Genomic DNA, 26,982 nt, shown 5'->3' on the forward strand with positions numbered 1-26,982 from the left:
GCCAGCCTAGAGAGTCATGGGGAAGAACTAATTGCAGCTGAGGATGTGACTGGCTAAAACCTCTAATGGTCTCTGTCCCCTGGCCCAATGTTCTGCTTTGGGCTCAACCGCTGGGCAGGAGAGCTTGGAAAAAGGGAGCCACATCGCGGAACCCAAGCACGGGGCAGGGAAACAGGCCTCGCAGGGTAGCCGTTCAACAGCGACACCGTGTGGTGGCGACAAGAGCAACAGGCGCCCGGTTTTGAGGACCGCACAGGAAGACAAAAGGCTGGGCAGCCTAGCTGCTCAACAGCGACGCGCTGTGTCAGTGGCAGGAACGGCAGCCTAGTGGATGGATTCCCCCCCACCCCCCAACCCCCCCAGACCCCCCCCACCCCCCACCCCGGCCTTGAAGCAAGACTCGCTCCCTTTGGACTAAGTAAACCCCAGAAACTCTTGGAAGTGTGGAATAAGGGGTGTCTCCAAAAAGGGACAACGAGAGTCGCCTGGGTGGTACAGTTGGTTGAGCGTGGGGCTGTTGGTTTCAGCTCAGGTCTGATCCCGGCATCCTGAGATCAGCCCCGCAGAGGGTTTCCTGCTCAGTGGGGAGTTGGCTTGGGTTTCTCTCTCCCTCCCCTTCTGTCCCTCCCCTTGCTCTCTCTTTTGCAAATAAATAAATAAATGTAAAAAAAAAAAAGAGAGAGAGAGAGAGAGAAAGAAAGGGACATGAGACTTTCTGCTAAGAAGGGCATGTGAGGGCTCAAGAGATTAATTAGAGGACTGGAGAGAGGTGATTTTACCTGCGCTGAGCTCATACTGCAAGGCAGGCTGGGTCCAGCCAATGAAACAAAGAATGAACAAAACCCAAGAAATAATACCATCACACAGAACCGCACAGAAAAAGAAGCTTTTTTTTTTTTTTTTTTTTTTTTGCCGGGGGGTGGGTATGAAGCACGTTGAGAAATAATGTGGTAACAACTGGAAAGCAATTCTTGGAGGAAATCTATGTGCACACTTAGCCCTTGCGGGAAACGCATGACCCCGAAAGTACACACTCCACACTTTCTCAAGGAACAAAGTTTCTGTATTTAGATCATTTCTGAATCTGAGTTCAGAGAAATTTGCAAGGGACTGTGGTTCAAGGGCTGGGGAAAGGCAGCCTGTACCCTCACAGGCACGTCAGGAGTAGATGCCAACCAACCCGCCCCTCCTGGCAGGGCTGACGGCTTCCGGCCCCTGGAGGACTTCACCCGTAGTGAACATCTGCACCAAACAGCAGGAAATTCTAGGGAGAGAAGAGGGAGCTGTCATCAGTGGGGAGTGCACCCTGGTCTCTGAGCAGGGGGCTGCTGAGGTTTTTGAAGGAAACTTGGGGAGCAGCTGCCCCACCCCCACCTTGCGAAGGAGAGCCGAGTGGGGCCTGTCTGTGGACACAGAGACAGGAGTGAGAGGGGGTCTCTCGGGGATGTCGCCACTGGGGTCTTCGTGTCAGCGGCTGCTGGCACTGTGAAGCCGACTGCAGCCGGCCTGGCACCTGTTCCCCTCCCAGATGGACGTGGAGGGCCGCGGGCCACAGGCTGGGCCTTCATTTGTCATCCTTGCTTCACGGCAGTTCAAGGGAGCCTTGTTCCCATCAAGGCTGCAAAACCACTTTATTTTGCTCCTTCCTGCCCCTCACTGAGAACTTTCAGAAATGAAGAAATTACATTGTGCCATGGGGTCATTTTTTTGGTTAAGGACAAACTTGGTAAAACGTGGGGTACCCCAGGGCGGTGTGTGTGTGTGTGCTGTCTCGGCTAGTCTACGGTCTCAGCCCTGGGGAATAACCTGGTCTGAAGAATTGGGGGCTGGGGGCTGGCTGACTGGATATTGGGGCTGAGGGAGAGCAGGGAATCCGGGTGATGTGGCCGCTTCCTACCAGGGCCACAAGGTTAGCAGGAGCGTTGCTGAGCAGGGTCAGGAAGACAATAGTGGCTGGCAGCCTCATGGCCCAGTTACCGGCTTTGCTGGAACACACGGGACTTAAAGGGCCTCAGAGAAAAAACTGGAAGTTCGGCAGGGTCTCTAGGTGGCACCAAGCCAGCAGGGATGAAAGCCAGCAGGGAAAGCTGACAGTGGGGAGGACAGAGGCCTGGGCAGGATTCCAGGAGGACTCCTGCAGGGAGGGGGAAGGAGGGGGAAGGAGGGGAGGAAAGGGGAAGAAGAACCAGTAAAGAGGACCGCGTTGACTAGGGAGAGGGGACGGGGAAACCAGGAAAGGGAACCTTCCAAGCTAGGAGAAGACATTCCTAACCAGTCTCAGAGGCTTTTGTGGGTCTGGCTGGGGGACAGGCAAGAGAAGGTCATCCATTCTGGGACATAAGTCTCCACTTTGTGCCTCCCTTTTTACTCCCTGGGCCTAGGGAGGCATGCCGCACACATTTGTCGAAGATGTAAATGCTTATAAAAGAGGTTCTGTGGCCACCAGGGGGGTTCCGTCTTTTACCGAGTGGAGTGTGGGAATGCTTCAAAGCCACTGGTTCAAAGCAGGGACCTGGCTGTCAATTTGGACTTTCCTGAAGAACTGTGTGGCTTTTTGGAGCCTGACTCTTTCTTCCCTGTTCTTCAAGAGCCACCCACTTCTCAGGGTGCTGGTAGGGCAGAGGTTGCTCAATATGGGGCTTTCTGGGAACAGGTGGCTGTTGTGGAGGGACATGGGGTGACGAGGGACCTTTGGACCTACCTGGTGGGTTTGAAGCACCAGGTTGAAGAGCTGGACGTTGGCGGGCAGCGGGAGAGGGAAGCCTTCCCGCAGCCGCTCTGCAATGGAGAATGAGGTCAGCACAAGGGGAGGGAAGGCAGAGGCCAGCCCCAGAGAGCTGGGGGAGGGGGACAGCCTCCCTGAACCTGTGTGCCTGGCTCTGGGTAGGGCCGGCAGGTACCTGCAGGCTTGAGGAGTAGGCTGTCCCGGAGACTGTCTTTCTTCACCACGCTCCGAGGACCTGGGAGCCTGGCCATCCCACCCCATCAGCCCCAAGCCCACATTCAGGACCCGTGCAAGCCTTTTCCCCAAAACGGCCCTCCTGGGGGTGATGGCAGTGCTGGTGCCCATGGCCAGCAGTAGACAGCCGAGGCATGTGATTGGGGGTAGCTACTGGTGGGCACATGAAGACCCTCAATATTTAGGGTGAAACCAGAGATCGGCAGTAGCCAGGGGCCTGCTTCCTGCTGTACTGCTATACTCTGACATGGGGCTCTAGAGAATTCCAAACTCAACACTATTCTCCCCAGGTCATTACAAAGCTACATTTGTCAAGGTAGGAAGAGGAGTTTGTGGTCTTGATTTATAATTTCTAACTATTCTGGTCCCGCGGTCTGTGGGTCTCTGTGCATTCTTGCCCCTCGCTCAGCGAAGGTGAAGCTTCCATGGCGGGGCGGGGGCTGAAGCCGAGAGACGAGCCGGGGTTATCCTTCTTCCCTGCCGCTTTGCTCCAAGGCAGAGAAAGGCAGAGGGCTCTGGCTTCAGAGCCGGGACCAAGTCCCAGCTTCATCTCTCACCTTCTCTGTGACCTGCAACAGTTAGGCACCTGACTTCTCGAATCTCCCCTTTCCTCCTAGGACAGTCCTCATCTCGTGGGGCTGTCTTAAAAACTGGATAGAATAATAGATGGGCACATAACAGAAGCTCAACCTGTGGGCGTCCCCTTGTCTCCATTCCTTTTCCGGGTCAGGTGCCCTTTGATGTTCCTTTGAGGTGACCATCTTCCAGCCTCCATAACTTGGGCCAATACCAGGTGACTCTAGGACTGAACTCCATCCGCCTCCTCTAGGACTAAAAGTCACTCATTTCTCCAAAGCTCCTTACCGTTAACCTTGGGAATCACAATCGTGGGCAGAAGATAATTCATGACAGCCTGCAGCTCTGTGACCTGGAAATCAGGAGGGTGGGACCTGCGTCAGGGCACCTTAGTGTCGTCCAGCATTCTCCGCCAGCCTCCCCCCGCCGCAGGGCAACCTCAAAGCTGGGAAAACAGCTGAGCGAGGGACACAGGGGATGACGGGAAAATTCTGCAGCCCAGTCACGTCACCCAAGTGATCTCTTTTGCTCTCAAGTTTCCAAATGTAAAGCATGTTCTAGATGTCGGTTACAAGACAGAGGAAAGGAAGGTCAACAGAGTATTTAAACATGAACAACTCTGTATGAGAAAATGCACGGTCTCAGACACTTTAGGCTACAGAACAAACTGGCTCAGGCTTTCTGAGATTCTATGTGCCCGTGCTCAGCAAAAGCCTTAAAAATGTGTGTGCCTGGGGGCACCTGGGGGGCTTAGTTGGTTAAGCATCTGACTTCAGCTTGCATCATGATCTCAGGGTCTTAGGATCGAGCCCCTCAGAGAGTCCCACATCGGGCCCTGCTCTCAGAAAGGAGTCTGTCCCTCTGCCTCTCACCCTACTCTCTCTTTCTCTCTCTTAAATAAATTTAAAAAAATGTGTGTGCCTGGTGGGCCAGCAAATATGCCTGTAAGGCATTCGCCCTAAGGAAATGATGTAGGATGCAGGCAAAAATTAAGATGCAACGATGCTCACCAGAGCCATAAATTCAACCCAAACAGTAAATTAACAACAACCTACATGTCTAGCGATTGGGGAATTATCTGGGGGACATGGTGGCGCTTTGGATGTAGGAAATACGATGCAACAGTTAAGAATAATATTGTAGGGGCACCTGGGTGGCTCAGTGGGTTAAAGCCTCTGCCTTCGGCTCAGGTCATGATCTCAGGGTCCTGGGATCGAGTCCCACATCGGGCTCTCTGCTCATCGGGGAGCCTGCTTCCTCCTCTCTCTCTGCCTGCCTCTCTGCCTACTTATGATCTCTCTGTCAAATAAATAAATAAAAATCTTTATAAAAAAGAATAATATTGTAGGAATTTAATTATTCACACAGAGACATTCATGCTATATTTCTGAGTGAGGAAAAGCAGATTATGGAAACCACATAATTCTACTGTCCTACTGAGTATGCAGAGAAAAAGGTCAGGAAGGATATACTCCAAGTGATTAAGTGGCAAAAACAGGAATGGCTTCTATTCTCTTCAGCTTACAAATCTGTACATTCTGCTTCCTCTATAATGCAGATGTTTTACGTTTACAATAGTAAAAAAAAAATTCAAAAATAATGTAGCGCCCTCAAGATGATTGCCTGGTGACATTAAAACTTGTAAATATGTACTTTTTTTTTTTTTTTTCCTGGAACAATTGAGTTCCCTTCCCCCGGCTAGAAATCCCTGGACTTCTAAAATGGGGTGCCCTTCTTTCTATGAACCTGAGAACTTTAATTTTTTGTTTTCTGCAGAAGCGGAAGTTAGTTACCAGCTGAGTCAATCCACCGTCTGAGCTCCGGCACCAATAAATCCATGAAAATACAATGAGGTCGTTTGGGTCCTTTGGTTTGTTCTAGTCTTACCGGATGGAAAAGGGCTGGCTGGCTTTCCAGCCGATTTGGAGGGCATGTTGGGATGGCCCAACTTTGGGCTTCGTGGCTTACAAGGCACACACTTGGTGGGGATCTTTGGGAGACATTTCAGGGATGGAAGGAAATGTTCTCCAGGGGTTCAACAAGAGGCCCCCCGGGAGATTTGGACCATGGGTAGTAAGACCCTGTGGACAGAATCAGCACACTGAGGCTTCTAACGGAAGTCACAGGGACAAGGCTCATTCGAGGCGGCTGGGGAAGAGCAGTGAGCTACTATTTTCTTGGGCAACTCCAGGGTCCCGGGGGGACTTAGGAGGGAGGCAGGGGGAGTCTACTCAGTCATGGTCAGTGAGTCCAGGTAGTGGAATACCTGCTCTCCTCCCTCCCACCTGCCCTTCCCCATCTCCACACTGGCTCTGCCACTCACCCAGTTGTTCAAGCCAAAAATCTAAGAGTCCCTCTGCATCACCCTCACCACATATACCACCACTCTCAGCAAGCTCCATCTAACTCCACTTCCGAAGTATGTCTCCCATCGTCCATCTTTCTCCTCTTCCTAGACAAATGCACACGCCTCTCACTGATACACATGGTCTGACTCTTGGCCCCCAGGTTCCATTCCCTCTTCCCTAGCCTGGGGTACCTTCTATGAAAGCCTAAATCAGATCATGTCACCCTCTGTGTGGAGAAGGTCACCTGCTTCTCATGGCCCTTTGACCACCATCTATCTACTCTAGACCAGAAGGCCCAGGATGAGCTAGCCTTGCCTGCCTCTCCAACCACGTCTCCCCCTACACCCCCACCCCCAGCTCGAGCTGGTCCAGCCCCGCTGGCTTCCCTTCAGTCCCTAAACATGTTGAACTTGTTCTCACCACACGGCCTTGCTCCTGCCAGTCCCTCTGCCTGCAACAGATCTTCCCCTTGCTGGCTCTTTCAGCCCACACATCACCTCCTCAGAGAGGCTTTCCTTGATTCCATGATCTAACCTTCAACCCTCTCCATCCCTTGCTACCCCATCCTCATTTTGTTTTTCATGATGGTGGAAAGGAGTATGCTTAATTTGGGGAAGATGTGAGGTCCAGAGAGGGGAAATGACTTGCCCAAGGGCCACAGTTAGTAAGCATGGAGCAGGGACTCTAGCTTAGGTCTGTGGGCCCACAAAGCTCCTCTGGCCATTACTTCACATGCAAATTATATGCAAATGAATAGGCAGCCTCTGGAAATGATGGCAGAGTTCTGAGCAGACCGCAGGACAGTTAGTTTTAGATCGGGGAACAGTGAGACCCTGAGGGCCTCAGACTCACCGAGAAGGGGCCGACATCTGAGTGCTTCAGTTCTAGGAGCAGCCTGTGAGAAGGGGAGCAGAAAGCTGAGAACACCATTTGCCTGACCTGTGTTAGAGTCCAGTTGCTGGGGAGAAGGGGCCCCCTCTGGTAGATGCTGCCTGGTTTTCCCACCCAGTATCCATTCCCCTTCCTCTGGTCACAACCCCTAACAGTTCCTTTTGGGGCATCACCCATTCCCTACATTGTTAGTGCTGCTCTGCTCTGGGGTAGGCTGGCCAAAGGGCAGAGTCCACCTCCCCTACCACAGTTATTGTTGGAAGGATGGACCTGTGACCCATGCTGGTTCAATGGGACTTGGCCCTAGGACTTTTGAAAATATTGGTACTGAGGTGTTCTCTTTTCTCCAGGAAAACTAGGGAGCTGCTGGTGGCCATTTTTGTCACCAATTGGTGACAGCCTGATGAGAAATGAAGTCAGCATAGGGGAGAGTAGAACCAAGAAATGGAGAGAGTCAGAATCCCAAGGACATCATTTGAGCACCTGGATCCACCCTTACCTGAAACCCTTAGACTTTTCAATTACCAGAGCCAATGAATCATCCCCTCCTTACAATTTTTAGGGCATCCTAACAGAGATCTAAAGAAATAGGGAAATAAATGGCTACTTATTGAACCCTATCACTCACCATGTTGTGTTCTTTACCCCATGGAAATCCTCTAACACCCCCAGAGGCAAGGGCCATCACTCACATTTTACAGATGAGGATACTGACACTCAGAGATGTCAGACAACTTGCCCAAGGTCAGTCACACAATGAACAATTAGCAAAGCAGAATTTCAACAGATCTCCTGATGCCTGAGCTCTTGTCTCCGATACTCTACAAAGCTTGAAAGCTCACCCTTCTTCATCAAGAGTGGGAGCCCCAGGACTCCTGCCCTGTGGACTCTCACACCCCAGGCCTGCATGTGTGAGCATCTGCTCAACCCTCACCCAGCTGTATCTTCTCTGACTCCTCTACTTGAGGGCTCACGGGTGTTCAAGGAAAATTAAATCCACATGTACCCGAAACAGTAACACTTGTCAGAGCGATGCCAGGAGAAATAAGCAGCTGTAAACCTCAGGGGCCAGTCTCAAGGTTAAGGAGGACAGCTCTGTGCTGCAGAGAAGGCGGAAATGGACAGGAATGTAGGTCAAGACTCAATTTAAACAGCGTGAGCGTGATTAAGAGGCAGATAGCAGGTCTAGCCATTGGGGTCATTGTGTGGACTCTGCGAGGTTCTCCCTTTCTCCTCCTCTGTGTGTGTCCTTCCCTCTCTCCCCCCCTTCTGTGTCTGTCTCTCCTTCTGTCAGTCTCTCTTTTGCTCTTTCTCTCTGTCTCTTCCCTCCCTCCCTTTATGTGTCTCTCTGTCTCTGAGAATCTCTCCACGTGCCTCTGACTTTCCCTGTCTCTCCGCCTTATGGCTGTCTGTCTTGTTTCTGTGTGTCCCTCTCACTCCTCCTTGTTGAGCCCATATATTCCTGGAATTCTCCACACTTAAAACGCTTGTGAATTCCTCATTTCACCCTCACTACGACGCTCTTGGCCAAGAACAACCATCGGGCTTGTTTGTTTCTGTTACATCAGCAGGCTTCTTTCGAAGCCAGGGCGACGGAATTTCGATGAGTAGGGTGTTGGCTGAGGGGGGCTGCACTTGGCACACAGGCAGCCCCCCCTGCAGAGCCGGCAAACCTAACTACAGCCACTGCCATCGGGATTTTCCTAGCACCAAGCAGCTGATCACGGCTCACGGATGGGCCACGAAGAAATGGAGGTGGGTTCCCATGTGCTAAGGCAGGCCAGCGACCCGGGCAGCCGAACCCTGCTGAGGGTCAGTGCGGGGTAGAAGCACCCGTTGGGCCCGCACAGCCATGAGTCTGCCTAGGACTGAGGGGTACCCCAGGGTACAGTACCTTCTGTGCTAACACTGGGGGACCGCAGGCAAACCACAATGACCGGTCACCTGCGGTGTGTGACCTTGGGCAGGCCACTTCATCTCTGAGCATCAACAGAGCTCTGGTGCCCACCATGCACCATCTGAGGCTTAAACGTGATGGATGAATGGGAGAGCAATGACATGGGCTTGGTGTGTTGTAGGACCATCACTGGCTCATGCACAAGGGGGTGGGCGGCCACCTCCCATCTCCACGGGCTCACTTACCTGTTCAGCCTGAGCTTCCCAATAAGCCTGTCGGGCGTGGTGCCGACCTCCACGGAAAAGTTCGTGCTCTGCAAAGCAGTAATCCAAAGAGTGAAAGCCCCCGACCCAGGGGCCAGGGCCTTGGTGAGGTGTCTAAGATGGGAGGGTCAGCTTCAGAAAGGTGTGGCAGAGGAGCCCACATGGCCCCCGGGGAGGAGGGGCTCTTCCTTTGCTTTGTGCTTGTTGGTGAGTCCTGGGCTGTGCACCAATTACCATTTTCTCCCACTGCCCTAGGGACTATTTCAGATCTCCAGGCCATTCACATGGGCTGAGCGAGACTGACCTCAGGGCTGGAGTCTAGGCCAGCCCTATTCTCAAGCCATACATTCATTCATCCATCCATCAAATATTTACTGAGTCAGAAAACTGAGGTCCCCACCTCAGCTTCTGGGCTCACTGTCTGCATGATCGGGGCAGACCCCTCAGAAACCATTTAAATTGGCTAAGTGGGGAAAACAGGTCTTAAATTGAGAGAGGGCAGCCTTGCCTGAGGCCCGTGAGCGCCCCCTGGTGGGGAGAGAGTCTGGCCTTCCCCTCCGTGGCCGCAGTGGGTGCCACCAATGCCACCAAATACTCGGGGAGTGACAGAGTGAGCAGATGAAATGAATGCGAAAATCAGCAATGGACCAAAAACTTGAATCAGCGAAGGATTACACCCACAAACGAAGGAATAAACAAAGGTATGCATAAATGAGTAAGTGATGAATGAGTGAACAAACAAATATACAAATGAATACTTAGACAAAGGTGTAAGTAAATGAATAAATGCATAATGGAGTAAATTAATGCACGCAAGAACCAGAACAGGTCTAGCATATTTCAAGTGAGCAACCTAAGGAATAATTGAATGAATGAACAAATTCACAAATGCATACTTGAGTGACCACAGGCATGAGTGGATGAACCTGAACCAGTGCACGAATTTCAAGCCAGTGATGGAGGGCAGAACTGAACCCATGGATGCCTGCAGAAGCCAGAGGCAGCTGGTAAAGGGACTCTGGTCTGAGGCCCCGGAGCATCTGAATCTGGGCAGGATTCACCCTGGTTCCCCAACCCCGAGGCAGTGCCCTCATCTGCCCCCACCCGGGAACAGCTTACCAGTTGAAGCACAAAGAGGGGAGCCAAGGAGGAGTTCGGGAGCACGGCAAACGCCTGGGTCTCCAGGACAGGGGTGAAGACAAGGTCAGTAGGGAGCACGGTGAGGTGCGGTGGGGACGGGGCCCCGATGTTGAGCTGCACCGTCATGTTGGGGAACATCTTTGCCACCTGCAGTCCCCCAGTGGGGACAACAAACAAAGTGACAGTTGTATTCCACCATTTCTAAATCCCATCTTGTCTTGACCCTGCATGAACACCTTCCATGTATTCCTGTTGCTTCTGGACTCAATCCTAAAGACTGCACTCTCTGGGACTCAGGGTCTGCAGCCTTCCCTCACCGGTCTCTACTCCTTGCTCTCCAGCTCCAGCCATGTAGGACTCCTTCCTGTTCCTCAAATATATGGCCCACTCTGTTCCCGTCTAAAACCCTTTGCACTCTCTGTTCCTCTGGCAGAATGCTTGTCCCCTCACTCTTTCCCAGCTTGGCTCTCTCCCTTCCTTCAGGGGTCAGATCAAGTGTTAACTCTTCACAGAGCAGTGGTGGCCTCCTGGGGGGAACTGAGGAGGGCTTTGGTGACAACCGCATCTCTTCTGGCCTCCAGTCCTCCCCCAGGTAAACTCATGGTCTCAGAAAAAAAAATGTGATTGTTAGGCCATAAAGCTTCCAGAGGATTCCCCTGATTCCCTGACCAGTCATGCCTCCCTACACCAGTACCCCTGTATAGAATCTTCTGGAAGTGACACCACTGGAGAGGCTATTGTGGGTTGAATGTTTGTGTCTCCCAGACTCGTATTGACCTTCTTACTCCCCAGTACAGTTGTAGCTAGAGAAGAGGCCCCGAAGAAGTAATTAAGATCAAATAAAGTCATAGAGGTGGGGCCCTGATCTAATAGGATCTATGTCCTCATAAGGTGACAGCAGAGCGTGCTTGCTCTCTCTCCATGTGAGCTCAGAGGAGCGGCCATGTGAGGACACAGCAAGGAAGTAGCCATCTATTAGCCAGGAAGAGGCCCTTACCCAAACCCAAATCTGTGGGTACCTTGACCTCGGTCTTCTCAGCCTCCAGAACCCTGAAAAATACATTCCTGGTGTGGGGGCCCCCTAGCCTGTCGCCCTGTGTTATGGCAGCTCGAGCAGTCTGAGTGACCTCATCCATTCATTGACTTCATGTCTCATGGTGTGCACTTTCTTTTGGATTATTCTGGGTCATTCTGGAGGATCATTGTCTCTCTTCACCGGAGTGGGGCTCCGGGAGGGCAGGGATATGGTCTGCTTTGGTAGATGCCAAGAGCAGATCCCTGGCCACGTGGCGAGCACTCAATAAATATTTTTTGAGTGGATCACCCCCTGCCACGTCTGCCCTCACGCCTGGTCACCTGGGTGCTTGGAACATTTCTCTGCATGGGGGAAGGGCTCTAAGGCTGTTTCCACTCTCAGGCTGGGTTACCTCTGGATCTGGAGAGGGGTGCTCTCCTTGGGCCACTCAGCAGAACTCAGTCCTCCCTGGCACTCCTGGGCTGCCTCATGAGCGGACAAAAGGGGATCAGCCTCTTTCTTACCTGGGGTATGAGGACTCCAAAAAATGTGGTTGTCAGTCGGAATTTGGATCCCTTTGGTATCTGTGGCAAGGGAAGAAGAGAAAAGGACTTTGGGGGATTATGTTAGAGATTTGAGGGTGCAGATTCCATATGAGGGGTGAGAGACTGAACACACAAGCAGACAGCAGACAGCCCATTCCTGACAACGCTGACCCACAATGTCACAACTATCAGCTCAGAACAGTCAGGATACAATCAGGGACTGCCAGTGTTTCTATTTTTTTTTTTTTTTTTGCGCTGAAAATATGCTCTTCAAACTGATCATGTAGGATGTCCTGCTTCTATTAGCTCACATCCAGCACCCCCGTGCCCAAAACCTCCACAGGAGCACAGCTGTAATGGCATAAAGCCATCAAGGTCCCCCTCCTCCGCGTGCATTCGTCTCTACCAAGTCCAAGTGCAGGTGGCTGACTGCTAGCCTGAGGAGCTCCCATTCTGGTGGTCTTGGTTACTTCCAGGGGACAGGTTGGGGCTTAGCATCCCTTTGGTGCCTCTACAGAGAAGGGGATCCCGGCCTCTCTTCCAGGAGAAGTGGGGGAGGAACCCCACGTGGTTGGTTACCAGGCTGTACCTGGACTCTGGACAGGATGGTCATGTCCCCATATTACAGACAGTTAAACTGAGGCCCAGAGCAGGACTCAGCCACGAACATATCGACAGAGATACTGATGATGATGATGATGACGGTGATGTGGGACTGAGACCGGATTCTGGCACATACTTAGGCAGTGTTGGCTGTAACTTTTACCCCTCGTGGAGGACTTCCTGCCTGTTCAGCACGTGCTGACTGCTTCTCGCACATTCATACCTCATTCTGCCCTCTCATACCCTCGGGAGAGAGATACTGGTACTGGTGTTGTACAGGCGAGGAAACAGGTTCTGAGAGGTTGAATGACTGGCCTAAGGCCACCCGGCTAGGAAAGAGGGGGCCGATATTCCAACTGTGGTCTGGCCGCCTCCAGAGGCTGTACTACGATCCCCACCGCCGTGTGAACACAGGTTCAAGCCCAGACGGCCGCTGTGCTCTGAGCCCCACACTCATCCCTCATCCACTCCAGCCCGGCCTTACCATGTTGTCCGTGACGGTCAGGTGTAAGGCCCCTGCCTGTTGGTACACGAACCCTGCTGTGTTGAAGAAGTAGTCGGAGAGCCCCAGGTACACCATGCGGTTGTGGTCAGCTGGAAAGGCCAGCACCGGCGGGGCGAAGGGAGGAGGGCTGGGGTGGGCCACACTGAAAAACTCCCCCTGGGGGCGGAGGAGACATGGTGAGCTTGGGCTTCCTTCGGGAATGATAAGTTAACGTCTTCATTCCAGGAGAAAATGGGTTGAGGAGACCAATCACGCACTCAGAGAGGAGGAAGCCATGACCAGAAACCAACAAGAGTGTCACGTGCCTCCTGGGAGCTGGTTTCTAGGGGCTTTTCCTGCCAATCCTGCAAGGCAGGTGCAATGACACTCATCTCGCAAGAGAGGACACCGAGCCACAGGGAAGTGGAGTGACTTGCCCAAGGTCACTCAGCAACACGCCCAGTGGCTCCACCGGCTCAGCCCCGCCCTTGCCGATGAACATAGAAGTGACACCAAAAGAACAAGGAGATTCCGTTTGTTTGTTGTCATCTGTCAAATTAGCAACGTTTTAAAGAGAGAGGTAAATGGTTTTTAGTGCACGTGTATTTCAAACTCACACTCTCCAGTTTGGGGTAAGAGTATTCCTACACTGCTGGGTAATATATATTTAATAAGTTTCTGAAGAGCAATTTGGCAAATGCACTGCTAGAGCAGATCACTTATTTAGCCAGAAAAAAACACCGTTGAGTTATAAAAAAGCAAATTGTAGATGGATACATATGGTAGAATACCACTTATGTAAAATGTAAAGGCATATAAAGCATACTAAGCAAGAATTATTGACACGTGCAGATACATAGTAAAAGTATAAAAACCGCAGGTAGGAAGGATACACACCGGCATCATATCTGTGGGATTCCCTGGGGGCACAGGGGACCCCAGGGGGCCTCAGCGATTTATTTTTGGACTATTTCATCTAAAAAAAAATCAGAGACAAATAGGATAAAATGGCACTGTTTCTTAAATCTGGGTGGTGGGGTTCTCTGTACCTTTGAATCATCTCATTATTAAAAATTAAGCACCATGACACCCGTCTTACAGAATACCATGCCACTCTTAAAAATAGTAAGTGGACCCATGTGCCAGCCAGGAGCCAACTCTAATGCCTATCTTTAGATACGCATTAATAAGTGAAAGCCTGGTGTGTATCCATTCATGTGAAGGGTTTATTAGCAAAACCAGGTGGGTTTGCCCTTGTGTGTATGTGAATGCTTAAAACCAGGGACCTGGAAGGTTAACACTCCCCCGTGGCTCATTGCCCTTACTTCTGGAAAGGACCCTGGGGGGCCAGTAAACAGGACATTCTCATTCACTAAAAATAATTATGTATCGTTTTAATCCTTTATTCCATTGTATCACTTAGATTTTTTTTTTTTAAGTATACTATTCAGTCTAGCAGTGGCATTTCCAGGAAATAGTCAAGGATGCGCAGAGATCCAGATGCAAGGATGTTCATGGCAGGTCTGGCTACATGTGTGGAAAAAATGGACAGAGACCAAATGTCCCAGAAGATGGCACTGTCCACGAACCTTATCCCAAGCTGTCCACTGGAAAGACCCAATAGCCAGTAAAAGGGCTACTGGAGGACGATTCATGGGAAGGTGTTCACGTTACACTGTTGTGTTTTGAAAAGCTGTAAGATAGTATGTATAACACAACTCATATAAATACAGGTATGTGTGTACTTATCCCTACGTCTATATATGTGGGGTTTTTTATGCATATGCATGTGTGTGTGTGTGTGTGTGTGTGTGTGTGTGTGTGTGTGTGATTTCCTATGTCTTGGTAGAGATGGGTTCAGGGAACTAATCTGTGTGTCAATAGTGTGTATCTCTGAGTTGTAATATTTGGGTAATCTCTCTCACTCTCCTTCTTCCCTTCTTTCTTTCCTATTTATTTCTCTGCTTCTATGTAGTTTCTAGATTTTCTTTTTTATATCAAATGTGTCTTAGAACAAAAAAGTAAAAAGTAACAAACAAGTCTCCTATTTATTTCTCTGCTCCTCTGTAGTTTCTAGATTTTCTTTTTTATATCAAATGTGTCTTAGAACAAAGAAGTAAACAGTAACAAACAAGTTAGTCACCAATTGTGGAGAGACTGAATGAGAAACATCCAGAGGGAATCCAGAGGTGGGACCTACTCCAGCTGGGGCAGTCAGGGAAGGCAGCTGTGGAAGAAATATCCAAGCACAGACCCACCTGGAGTGTAAGAAGGGAGTGTGGTGGAGGGGGGGCATGCCAGGGAAGGCAGTTCAGGGGAAGGGAAGAGGTAGGACAAAGGCCCTAAGGTGGGAATGACTTTGGTGTGTTGAGGAAATGCAAGGCCAGTGTGTCTGGTTGGAGGATGGTGACTGAGGGGTCAGTGGCATGAAATGAAGCTCCGTCCATCCAACCATCCACCCAATCAAAATATTTACTAAGCAGCTAGTGGCTACCAAGCACATCTCCAGGTGCTACACCAGCAATCAGGAACAAAACAGCCATAGCCCCTCCTCTTTCATCACAGAGGGATACTGATATGTGACTCTGTGTGTGTGTGTGTGTGTGTGTGTGTGTGTGTGTGTGTGTGCATGCACATGTGCGTGTTGAGGAGGGTGTTAGTAATAAGTAATGCTAAGAAAAATGGAAGGAAATAAGTAATGCTAAAAAATATGGAAGGAAAGGAGGGAACTATTTCAGTGAGTGTGGTCTGGGAAGTTCTCTCTAGGGAGAGGGATGTTTGAGGAAAGACTGGAAAGATGGAAGGGAGAGCTTATGTGAATATCTGGGTGAGAGCTTCTGGGCAGAAGAAGGAGCAAATGCAAAGGCCCTGGGGAGCAAGCATGCATAGCGTCGTTCAGGAGAAGTGGGGAGGCCAGTGTGTCTGGAGCAGGGAGAAGGAGCCGAGATGAGAATGATGTGGAGCCCTGGGAGGGCCCAAGACAAAGGCCTGAGGGTCCCTCTCTGTAAGTCTCACCTTTAGCTGCCCATCCAGGTTGTCAGCTGTGGCTGTCGGAGGGGCCACCAGTGAGTAATTGATCCCAGCGACCTTATCTATTTTGGTTGTCACTAGAGAGGAAGAAGACAGACCATGAGCTGGCTCTGCATGGTAGCATCTTTGGGGCCTGAGATGCAGTGTCGGCATCACCCAAAGTTGAATCAAGAACTGCAGTGAGGGTTCCATTCCCTCCTCCTCCAGGGAGCCCTCCCTGAGGGAGGGAAATGAGCCCCTTACCCCCCATAAATAGACATCGTCTCCATCCCTTCTTCCAACAGCCCTGAGATACAGTCAAGGAGCAGAGGGCTTGAATTGAACTCTCTGTGACTTTGGACAAGTCCTTTCAGGTCCCTACGCCACTTTTTGTCATTTGTAACACAAGATAATACTAGTGACTTCACAGATGTCCTATATGTGGTAGGGGATCTGAAGCTGAAGGGATGATTACTAGCAGTGATAATAACCCAGGCAGAGCCCAGGCTGGCTCAGATCCGAATGGTTTCTGTGTTTCTCAGTGGTCATCAATGATAATTCAGTAAATACCGGTCCCTCCTTAAGCTCCCCCCTTCCCGAGTTAGAGGGGATGAAATGAGGCTCAGAAAGGTAACTTGTCCAAGATGGCACAGCAGGTGACTGATGGATCTGGAACCCCAACCCACATCATTTTCCTGTCTGCTGAAGCCAAACTGTGGACACTGCAAATCCCTAGGGGGCTGGAGAGGTGTCTGGGGACTGAGGCACCTTAAACATGCTCACACCATGCCACTGAGCCTCCTCCGCAAGGAAGAAGCCCAGGTAGCAGTTTGGGGCCCAGGCTCAGGAGGAAGAAAACCTGAATTTGGATCCTGTATCTGCTTCTTTCTGGCTCTGTGACCTTGGGCAAGCCACAGCTCCTTTCTGAGCCTCAGTTTCCACTGTGGTAAAATGGGGAGAATGCACCAACCTCCACGGGGGTGTTGGGAAGCCAGGAGAAGACTGTTCTGCGGGGTGCATGGCTCATGGCAAGGGCTGGCCAGGGGAGTCCTCCCCTCACTGACAGCAGCTTGTCACAGTTTACCACGTACTTAGGGATAGAGAGAATTGCCCCCATTTTAAAACTATGAAAACTGAGGCGCAGAGAGGCGAAATGATCAGCCTCAGATCTCAGGCCAGCTATGTGTGTCCAGTCTCAGAGCTGGGAGTATTTGGTGGTTCGACCCCTGCATGGGTAGGGGAATGACTGGGTGTGGGCTGCTCTAGCACTTGCCACAAGGGCCCGGCCCACTGGGCATCTGATGCCGACTTCCATTTGCAAATAATCTGTTCTACCCACTCCTTCCCCTGGCCCCAGCCAGTCTGGGAAACTTGCTGGCTCCAGCACATGGTCCTTTTCCCCTGTCCCCCTCCCCCTTGTATCCCTTGACCTCACCTCGCAGGGTCTTTAAATAAGACTGCAGCTTGGAGGACACAGAACTGGTCACCACCTGGCAGATCTGGAGAGAAACAAAGAAGTGATCAGTGAGGTTGCCCATAGTGGAGACTGTCCTTTGTGAATAAGGAATCTGACATGTTTTCCTTCCCTTGGATGTTTCTTTGAAGGAGGGAGGGAGGGAAGGAAGGAGGGAGGACTAGAAATGTAGGAGGGAGAACACTGGTTTCCCGAAGCATGTTTCTATCACACCAGACTTGTGATTCTGTATGCCCCAAGAATATCATCCTCTAGGAGCCTGTGCCTCTGCCACATGGCCCAGGGGTGGGGGATGGGGGGCAGCACATCCAGGAGCTGGAGCCCGGCAGAACAACACCTAGGCTACTGCCCTCCAAGGCTGCTCACTCAGGAGGGCCACCAGATGGCTCCAAACCACAGCAAATCACACCACAGCTCCAGAGCCGGGCTTCCTGCTGCTGCCCCTCTGTGCTCCATCCTACCTGCCCTCCCCACTACCCCCCACAGACCACTGAGCATCCCTCAGATACCTAGTCTTCACTCTGCATTCCTGGGGAGCCAACTGCCGAGCTCATACCTCTTCATTTCCAGCCCTTGCTACTATCATGGACACCTTGGCACCTCCTTTATCTATCCCTCCATCCCTCCATCCCTCCATCCCTCCATCTATCCAGCCATTCAAGCCAGTACTCTCTCCTAAAAGATCTTGTTATGATTAAGAGCTTCACCTCTGAGGTGGGATGGCCTGGGTTTGAACCCCAGCACTCTCACTTCCTTCTCTGTGCCTCAGTTTACTTATCTATAAAATGGGGAAAATCATGACACCCCTCCTCCATCATAAGGAATTTGTGTGGGTTAAGTGCTAGGATCCTTACAGAGTTCTAGGCATCATGCCAAGCCCACCCCGTATCTGTAGTACCCTCTTGTTCCTTCTCCCCATCACCACCGCTATTTGACAGCAGCGCATTCTTACATCTTAGCTTGGCTGCTTTTAAGGGGCCACTTTTAAGGTGTCACCAAGAAATACTCTGTTTTAATAGTTCCAGTGTTAAATGCTAACTTTCCCCTCTTACTGTTACTTAACTACAAAGACAGTTGAGCCATGGGTTAGCCAGGCTAGGGGGTGAGCCCACCACCTGCGTCACCTCGGTAATCCTTCCAGCAGCTTGGTGCCGGAGGTATTCGTGTCCCCATTTTGCAGATAGTGAAACTGAGGTTCTGATATTTGCTCAAAGTTACAAAGCTAGTTAGGCCCTGGGGCCGGACTAAAACTCAGAGATTCTGACTCTAAAACCCATTCTATGATCTACTGTGTTAATATGCATTGTGACAACCATGCACTGTTTTTTGTTTTGTTTTGTTTTGTTTTTGTCTTAAGACTTTGATAGAATGCCTTCAGACGGATGATCTGATTTGACTGATGTCTCCCTACCCCATGGTCAGTGCCTTTGCCTAGGAACCAGTGGCTCCCTTCCAGATGACCATATAGCTTCCTCAGGTTCCCTGACACACCTTGCCCCATCTTCTGATTCCTCCAGTCATTCTCATGGCAGCCACAGAAATTCCTCTAAAACACAGATCTGGCCAAGTCACCCCCTTGACTCAAATCTTCAATGGCTCCCTATTGCCTTTGACTCACTTGGCCCGTGAGACAGACTAGGGCATTCCTGGGAGCTAATGGTTCATTCATGGAAAACCAGTCAGAGGAATGGCCCCATTTCCGAGCTGAAGAATCTGGTCTGGGTGGATTCAGGGTGAGGGCAGGATTGGGAACGTCGGTTGGTACCAGTTCCAGCCTTATGGAACAGTTTGCTGGCATCTAGCCTAGCAGCTTCCTCAATGGAACATCAACCCCCTTCCAGAAGGGATTGAGGAGCTGGCCAGAGGGCTTTGAGAAGGGCATCCGGGGCAGGGGAGGCATGAGAAGGTAGTTCGCCTGAAGGGAGGAATGTGGAAGGAAGAGCGGGGGTGGTCCAGCGGGAGCGGGGCAGGTGCATTGTGGCTGTATGCTGGGACCTTTTCTTGGCTCTTGCTGGACTCCTCATGACTGGTTTCTAAGTTAGACCCATGATTTCAAAGAGCCGTGAGGACCACTTCCAGTCCTCTGGGGCGAGAGCAGAAGAATCCAGTGCTACGTACACTGAGGCCCCACCCTCTCTGAGCCCATCTTACCTTGCTCTCCATGGTCTTTCGGATCGAAGACTCAATTTTTTTGTGGAAGAGTTGGATCAGCCACCTGGAGATTGACATGTGAGGACAAGCATGAGGCTTCCCAGGTGTCCCTGGGCTGCATTCGGGACCCTCCCTCATGTGGAAAGCCTTCCTCCCTCTTCCAAATAGCCTAGGCACCCTTGTTCCTGGACTTTAACTGCACACACACACACACACACACACACACACACACACACGCCCATTAGATACTTGGCCCTCTGGGTGCAGTGACTCGTTAATGAGTTTATTTCCTCAATTGGTGAATAGCTGCCCCACCCCCAATCCCGGTCTCAGCCTCTTTTCTCACTACTGCTCTCCGTCTTGGCACTCCAACTGTACTGTTTTGCTGTATCCTCTTGTGTTCTGTGCTGCCTCCCACCACAGGGCCTTTGCACATGCTGTTCCTCCTATTTAAAACACCCCTTGTCTGCAACATCCACCTAATTAACTCCTACATCTTCTTTTCATTTCAATTCAAATGTCATTTCATCAAGGAAGAACCAGCCAGCTTCCAGACTAGGTCAGATTCTCCTGCTCTATGTGTTGGTAGCACTTTGTACCTCTTTTTCTTATTTCTTCTATCCTTTTGTAATTCGTTGTGAACCATTGCCTAGCGCAATGATTTGATTAAAGTTCATATTCCCCACTGGACGAGAAGCTTCAAGAGAACAGGGACTATGTGGCTAAGAGTCTGCAGCCAGATAGTTCTGAGCTGAATCCGTTTTCAACCCTCACTAGGTTGAAAAATTCAGGATATTTTCTATTCTCTCTCTACCTTGGTTTTCTCCTCCAAAAACAGGGGTAATAATAAACTAACTTCATTGTGTGGTTTGGTTGAGATGATTCACAAGCTTAAAGGAATGCTTGGCACACAGTGACACGGGCCACTGATGTTAGCTACTGCTAAATTTTAATTGGCCATTACTATTTCTCGGGCATGAGCCTGGTGCACAGAAGATGCTTAGATGACATTTGTTGAGAGGGTGCATAAATGCCTACGGATTGGTGGTGAGGACTGTATAGTTTAATGCACGTCAAGTAGGTAGCCCAGAGCCAGGGAGTGTCATATGTGCTCAGTAAACCTGTTGAATGAAGGTTGCATGAACAAGTGACTCCCTGAGGCAGGGAGGGTGTCTGCTCTGTCTGCGGACCCCATACTCCCCTACACCTGAGCCCCTGGAAGAGACCTGGCAAGGAGGGGGCACTTGGCATGGTTTCGGAATACACAGATGATTAGGACGGTGCTTCTGGAGGTCCCTCTTCCCACCCACCATCCCAGGAGATCATACCCCAGCTTGCCGCCTGAGATGTGCACATGGACAGCGTTGATCTGGTTGCTGCAGCTGGAACAGGTGGCAGTGGGAAGGCCCGAGGAGGGGTCAAAGCCCAGCTGCAGACCAGCCGAAATGGAGATGCTCTCCACACTCAAGTCAAAGTTGCCGCTGGTTTTGCTGAAGGAAAACACGGACGAAAGAATTGGAGCAAGCATTTTCTTCCCCGCTGCCATTCAAACGGCAAGCCTGGGCTGGTAGGTAGCTTTTGCTATTTGAGATAGTGTTCAGAGAGGGGAGGCAGCCTGCCCGAGGTCACACAGCTCTCAGGGAAGTGTGGGTCCATGTTTGCCCAGCAGAACACTGTTCTTACCCACCACCTCTGCCCTTGCCAGTGGCTTTGGGTGTCTTAACTGCTCTGAGGTCCAGTTGCTTCCATAGACCCTTGGCCAACAGTGGAACATTGGCTTTGCCCCTAAAACATTGGGAGCTTGGGGGCGGGGCTGTCAGAGACTTTAATTAATTAATGCTCTTATTCATGCAATGGGGTTAATAACTCCTCCTTCAGGGATGAAACAAGTTTGGGTAAGACAGTGGACCTAAATGTATTTTGTCAACCCTCTTTCAATATGATGAAGTTCTGTTATTTATTTATTTATTTTGCCACCAATGAGTGAAATGATAGATGCAAAAGAGCCCATGTGAAGAACCAAGGGATTCTTACTGTGGGGAAGGGACAGACTCAGCAGTCCTTGTATGGGAGGGCAGATTCCAGCCCCCTCCCCAGAGTGCCTTCTCCTCCCTCCATTTCGCCCCCAGACTCCCCAAGAAGTCTCTGAAGTGATCGGTCATTCTGAGCCACCACTACCAAAGGGCAGGCTCACCATACAGTGAACCCAATATGTAGCTTTGGAGTTGTAGTTTGGATGATTTGCCTCAATGTTTCGCCCCTTTGCCTATCTTGGGGACACCTGTGTGCATTTCCAGGCTTTTGACTTTGGGCTTGACCACGTGAATTACTTTGGCCAATGGCGTATGAATAGAACTGACCATAGTCCACTTCCATCTAAGCCTTAAGGGGACCTGTGTGTTTCCAGTTATCCTGTTTGCATGTCTGCCATCACCAAGGATCTGCTCTGAGTGGTCCACTGGTCTAAGGATGAGGAGGAAGAGATACACATAGAGCAGGGCTGCCTCAGCTGAGCCCAACCCAGTTCAGCAGAACCCCAGCCGACACATAGATACGTAGTGATAATATGAGGCTGAGTTTGGGGTGCTTCATTACACAACAATAGCCAACTGATAAAGGGGCAAATGAAAGGTCCCACTTAGCCTTCCATCCTAAGCCACATGTACCAATTCTTGAGACTGTCTCACATTGTGATATGAGCAAATGCTCAGCTATTAATCAAGTCTATGTTGAAACTTCACAGGTGAAAAATGCCCCCAGGAACCCTCTGGGGATAAGAGGTGGTGGGTAAAGCAAAAATTGGGCATTCCCATGATCCTGGCTCTCATCCCTTCCAAATGTCACCAAGAGCTCCCCCACATACTCAATAAAGCCCAAGCTTGGAAACTCACATGAATTTCTTTCGTGCCTTCCATTTTCCACTGATCTTAATATTGGCGTTACTGATGGAGAGATCAAGGCCCTTATCAGGCACTAGTCTTATGTGGGAGCTGGGAAGCTGGAATTCACGAATAACCATGCTGTGAAGAAGAAACACTCCGTTAGCCTCCTGGGGGCCCACACAAGGACTCAGTTAATGGTTAGTGCAGACTCACCCCTTCCCCCGCCCCTGTACCCCATCCATTCCAGGAGAACCCAGAAGCTACGAGAACAGCCTTGGGCAGAGTAGCTAGGCTTTGAAGTCAGATAAATCTGCATTAGAATCCTGTTCTCCAGTGTACTATTGTGTGACTCTGGGCATGTCACGTCATCATCCTGAGCCTCAGTTTTCTCATCTGTAACATGGGCACAATAACGTCCATCTTGCAGGAAGTGTGACAATCTGTGAGGATGATACAGGTAATCTCAACGGGCTGCAAGATCTGTAAAAGGCTGGAATGTGTCTCTCTCGGTTCACTATTCTAGCAAAGCCTGTTGTGGCACACACATAGTAGGTCCTCAAAAATGGTTGTTGAATGAATAGGTGTATAAAATTCTGTAGAGGACATTTTCTGCCCAGGACCCACCCCCCCCTTCTCATGGTAATAGAACTGCCTTTTTTACTTTTACATCTAGTCTATGTGTCTCCAAAGAAAGTTGACCTCACCTCCGCTTTCGTGGGGTGGGGCTTTGACCTCGGGCACAAGCTAGTTAGTGTGGGCTATTCCCTGGCCACAGGGATTGGTTCAGGGTTGTGTGCATAACTGAAGATGGGACCATCACAGGGAATATAGGGTTTGTGCTTGGGTTGCAAGGGAAAAGTGTTCTGTCTCCACAGGATTCTCAGTGCTGGTGGCCATCTTGCATCTTTGAGGGGACACTGTATCTGGGATTAGACCTCCCCAAGGGAAGCAATGTTGGAAAGTGGCAAGGCAAAGACAAGGTCCAATGACATTTGGGTTTTTCTCAAGCTGAACCCAAGGCCAGACTATTCCAGAGACTTCTCATACATGTGAGTTAATAAATTCTGTCCTGGGCCATTTTGGAGTAGGCTTCCTGTCCTTGAACCCTCATCCATCTTCCAAAATCCTACTTGTTATATGGGCCTGCCATAGAGTTTGGGCGTTCATGACACATTCCTCCAGCCTTGGGAGTCATGGTAAATACCTTCTGTGGCCTCCTCCACACTCAGCTCGGGGGATTATATCCCCTCGGGCTGGTGTCAACCCTACTTTGTAGATCCTAACCTTTCTGAGTTTAGGAATCTGGGGCTCTGTGATTCTAGGTCTTGGCCCCAAGACACTACAAGTTCTGTACGCTAAGGATTAAGCTCCATGGGTCTCACCTGTAGAATCTATAATGCCCTTTCCCAAGATGCTTGACCTTGAAGCTTCCTGAAAACTCGGGTATCTTGATCTTCTCCAGCTCCTTCTGCAGCACGGCCACTCCTTGCTGGCAGGCTGAGGGGCGAGAACAGGGGCGATGGTCAGAGGCTCCGCCTGTCCCTGTCCACACTGGGGGTCAGCGAGGGTTTTCTGAGAAGGCTCAGATGGCAAATATCTTTGGCTTTGTGGCTCCTACTGTCTCTGTTACACCCACCCCGCTCTGCTGTGATCGAAGGAAAGCAACCAGAGACAATCGGTACGCGAATGGGTGTGGCTCTGTTCCAATGAAACTTTACTGATGGACACCGGAATTTGAATTTCATATAGTTTTCACATGTTGTGACATATTATTCTTGTGTGTTTTTTTCCCCAACCATTTAAAAATGTAAAAAGTAAATGCCATTCTTAGTTCCAGGGCCATACCAAAACACAGGGTGGGCCAGAGTTGGCCTGAGGGCTGTTGTTTGCCAATCCATTGTCTAAAATACTGCCTCAAACACCCAGTCATGTGTCCTAGCAGTCTTTCTGGAACACTGACTCTGAGCCACCTTCGGTGCTATGCCCTCACAGGCACCCTGCCTCCCTGACTTTTGGCATCTCTCTCTGTAGGAACTTTGCTCACGTCATCTCCCCCCCACCTTTTTTTTTTTGGTGACCCTGCGTGGACTCGAACCCTTGCTTGTGCCATTCCTATGGCCTGGGAGACCTTTCCCTCCCACCTTCACCTGGTCAGCTTCTACTCAGCTGGACCATCACTTCCCCCAGGAACTTGCTCTGAGCCAGCAGATGGGAACAATCCTCCTGTCATCATTCTCATGGTGCATTTCCTTAGGAGCCCCCTTTACTGTTGGGGACTATACATCTCTTCATGTGACTTTGGGGTTGCTCTCTCTCCCGCTGCCAGAGACAAGCCCTCCAAGCCTTGCAGTTCCGTCTGTTTGATTTACGAAAGCGGCCCCTGCATTTACCACAGTGATCAGCACTTACTATTAGGAAGCCCCCCTATTTGTGGAATAAAGGAACGAGTGAATGCCAATGTCAGGAACCCTGCCGTCGGTCATTAAGTAGTTAGCACCATCCAAGAACCAGCTGGAAGGCAAGCACACTACTTGAGAAAGAGGAAGTAGTAAGAAGAGGGAACCCGGGCGTTGTGTTTTCCGGCACCACCATTTATGTAAGCCGGGCGTTGTCCTGGGCTCTGTACCTGTATGAAAGGATTGAATCCGAATAATCCCAGGAGGTAGGTCCCGTTACCACCCCCAATTCACAGAGGAGGCAGCTGGATTTTGTGGGAGTGGCCACACTTCCCATTCAGCTGATAAGGAATGGGTCAGGATTTGAATCAAGGTCTTGTAGTCCTGGAACCAAGGCACTGGGACAGTTCTCCCGGGGATTCAAAAGCAGGCAGTGTAGACATAGTCACGGATGAGAGGGGAAGGAAAATGTGGATGGCAAGGACCAACGCGGGTTGGCTGGGGCCAGGTCTTAAAAGGTCTCAAATGCCATGCCAAAGGGTCAGGCTATCTTCTGAGGACTGGGACAAATGTGCTGCGTTTCAGCAAACCCACTCTGGCAGCCACATGGGGGAGACTGAGGCTCTCGTGACAGAAAACAACACTGCCTGGTTTAAAAGGCTGAGCCCAGGCCTCTGCTCCCTGGAAGCTTCAGGCTACCCATAGTCTTATCTCCAAGCTCACATGGAGCCTTCTGTCTGCACCCCTGGGATTCAGAGGTGTCCCGTCAGTCCCCCCAGAACCCTGTCCTGTATCCCTCAGTGGGACCCCAGCTGAGGAGGCTCTGCTTTCTCCGTGGTCTGATTCCTCTGTGGCTGGCTCTCCCACACCAGCCCACGGTCCGTCTCTCCGCCACTGGAGACACTGAGCAGCCCCATGCGGGGCCGTGAGCTAAGACTGGAGGCCCGCTCCAGACCACCCACTTCCAGTCCCCCCTCCAAGTTTCAGTTTGCTCATCTGTGAATTGTTGCCAGTAACATTATGTCCCATCCACGGCCGACATAAAGATGAAAGGAGATCGGGTGTGTAAAGTGCCTGGCACAGATCTAAGCAGGTCAGCACAGGGCTGTCCCAGGCCACGCTTTCCTCAGTCTGGGCCCGAGTGAGTAGCCTGGAGGGAACCTTTCTGGGGGATCCAGATGGGTCACGTGCACAGTATGGCTGTGCCAAGCTCCTGCCCTGGGGGAGACCTTGAAGAAGGCCCTCCTCTTCCCCACCCCCCCCGCCCCGTCCCCATCACTCAGCCTCCTCACAGCTTCTGCCTGGGCTCTGCCCACGTGGGAGACCGAGCCAGAGATCTCAAGGCAAATGACAGGATGGAGAACCAGGTCTGAAGAGAAGAGAAGGGCCTAGAAGCCTGAGTTGGCAGCTGGATGGAGAGAGGGAAGGGACTGCGAGGACCCTTGGGGGCCTGAGGACTTGGAGTCCTCCAGACCAGCACTCTGACCAGCACTCTGGCCCAGCACTGCCACTTTGCAACTCTGTGACCCTGGACAACTCCCCTGGTCTCAGTTTCTTCAACTAAGGGGGGGGGGGGCGTTGCTAAGAGGGTTGAGGAGCAGTGAGCAGTCCACCCACTGGATTTAAAGGGCTGCACACAGCAGGTGCTCAGTAAGTGCTCCTTAGGGGCAGAAGAGGAAGAAAGGAAGGCATCAGATTACCGTAGTCCAGGCCTTTCTGGGTGATCCTGGCCACGACGCCAGGGTTGGTGGTCGCGATCACAGCTGTGCTCAGGGTGGTCAGCACCAGCAAGCCTGCCCACCTCAGCGCGCTGTCAGGTTCTCTGGCCATGTCTTCGTCCTCCGCAGCTGCCAAAGCCTGGAGGCCTTGGAGGGGAGCCAGGGATCTATAAAGGAGCTGGCTGGGGAAACGCAAGCCAGTTGGATGTAGAAAGGAGGAAGGAAACTGGATGGGGGCGGGAGAGGGGAGGACTGCTGCCTGCCATGGTTGGGGCCACAGCCCCAGAGGCTGCCAGAAGGGGAGCCTGGGAGGTGGGGGGGGGGAGGGTGTGGGGTGTGTGTGTGTGTGTGTGTAGTGTATATGGGGGGGTCATGTGTGGGATATGTGTGTATGGCAGTGATAATGGTGGTGTGGGGGAGTTTGTGTGGTTTGTGTGGTGTGTGTGTGTGTGTGTGTGTGTGTGTGTGTGTGTGTGATATGTGTGTGTATAATAGAATGGGAATTCTGGCTCTGGGCATCCTTCCACTCCCTAAGCATCCCCATGCCCCTCTCTGAGCCCTCACCTAAATCCCTCCACCTAAGGGTCACTCATACATCAGGATTCATTATATTTTTCTTTTTACCCCCACA

The 26,982-nt window shown here is 51.1% G+C and overlaps 1 protein-coding gene across 1 annotated transcript; it reads right to left on the reverse strand.

Annotated features, from left to right (window-relative positions):
• Window positions 1-1,045: 1,045 nt before the first annotated feature.
• BPI (bactericidal permeability increasing protein) lies at window positions 1,046-26,542 on the reverse strand. The gene is made up of 15 exons (XM_032845787.1): window positions 26,334-26,542; window positions 23,620-23,734; window positions 22,247-22,375; window positions 20,684-20,845; window positions 19,356-19,419; window positions 17,166-17,229; window positions 15,737-15,828; window positions 12,722-12,898; window positions 11,614-11,673; window positions 10,054-10,221; window positions 8,917-8,984; window positions 6,736-6,778; window positions 3,824-3,887; window positions 2,702-2,778; window positions 1,046-1,264 (listed from the first exon to the last, which is right to left on the reverse strand). Exons 1-15 carry the CDS (start codon window positions 26,461-26,463, stop codon window positions 1,226-1,228), a joined length of 1,452 nt encoding a protein of 483 aa, XP_032701678.1. The 5' UTR covers window positions 26,464-26,542; the 3' UTR covers window positions 1,046-1,225.
• Between the last annotated feature and the right edge of the window lie 440 nt (window positions 26,543-26,982).

The sequence above is a fragment of the Lontra canadensis genome, unplaced genomic scaffold (assembly GCF_010015895.1).
Source record: "Lontra canadensis isolate GAN:19392208 unplaced genomic scaffold, GSC_riverotter_1.0 scaffold169, whole genome shotgun sequence".
NCBI classification, from domain to species: domain Eukaryota; kingdom Metazoa; phylum Chordata; class Mammalia; order Carnivora; family Mustelidae; genus Lontra; species Lontra canadensis.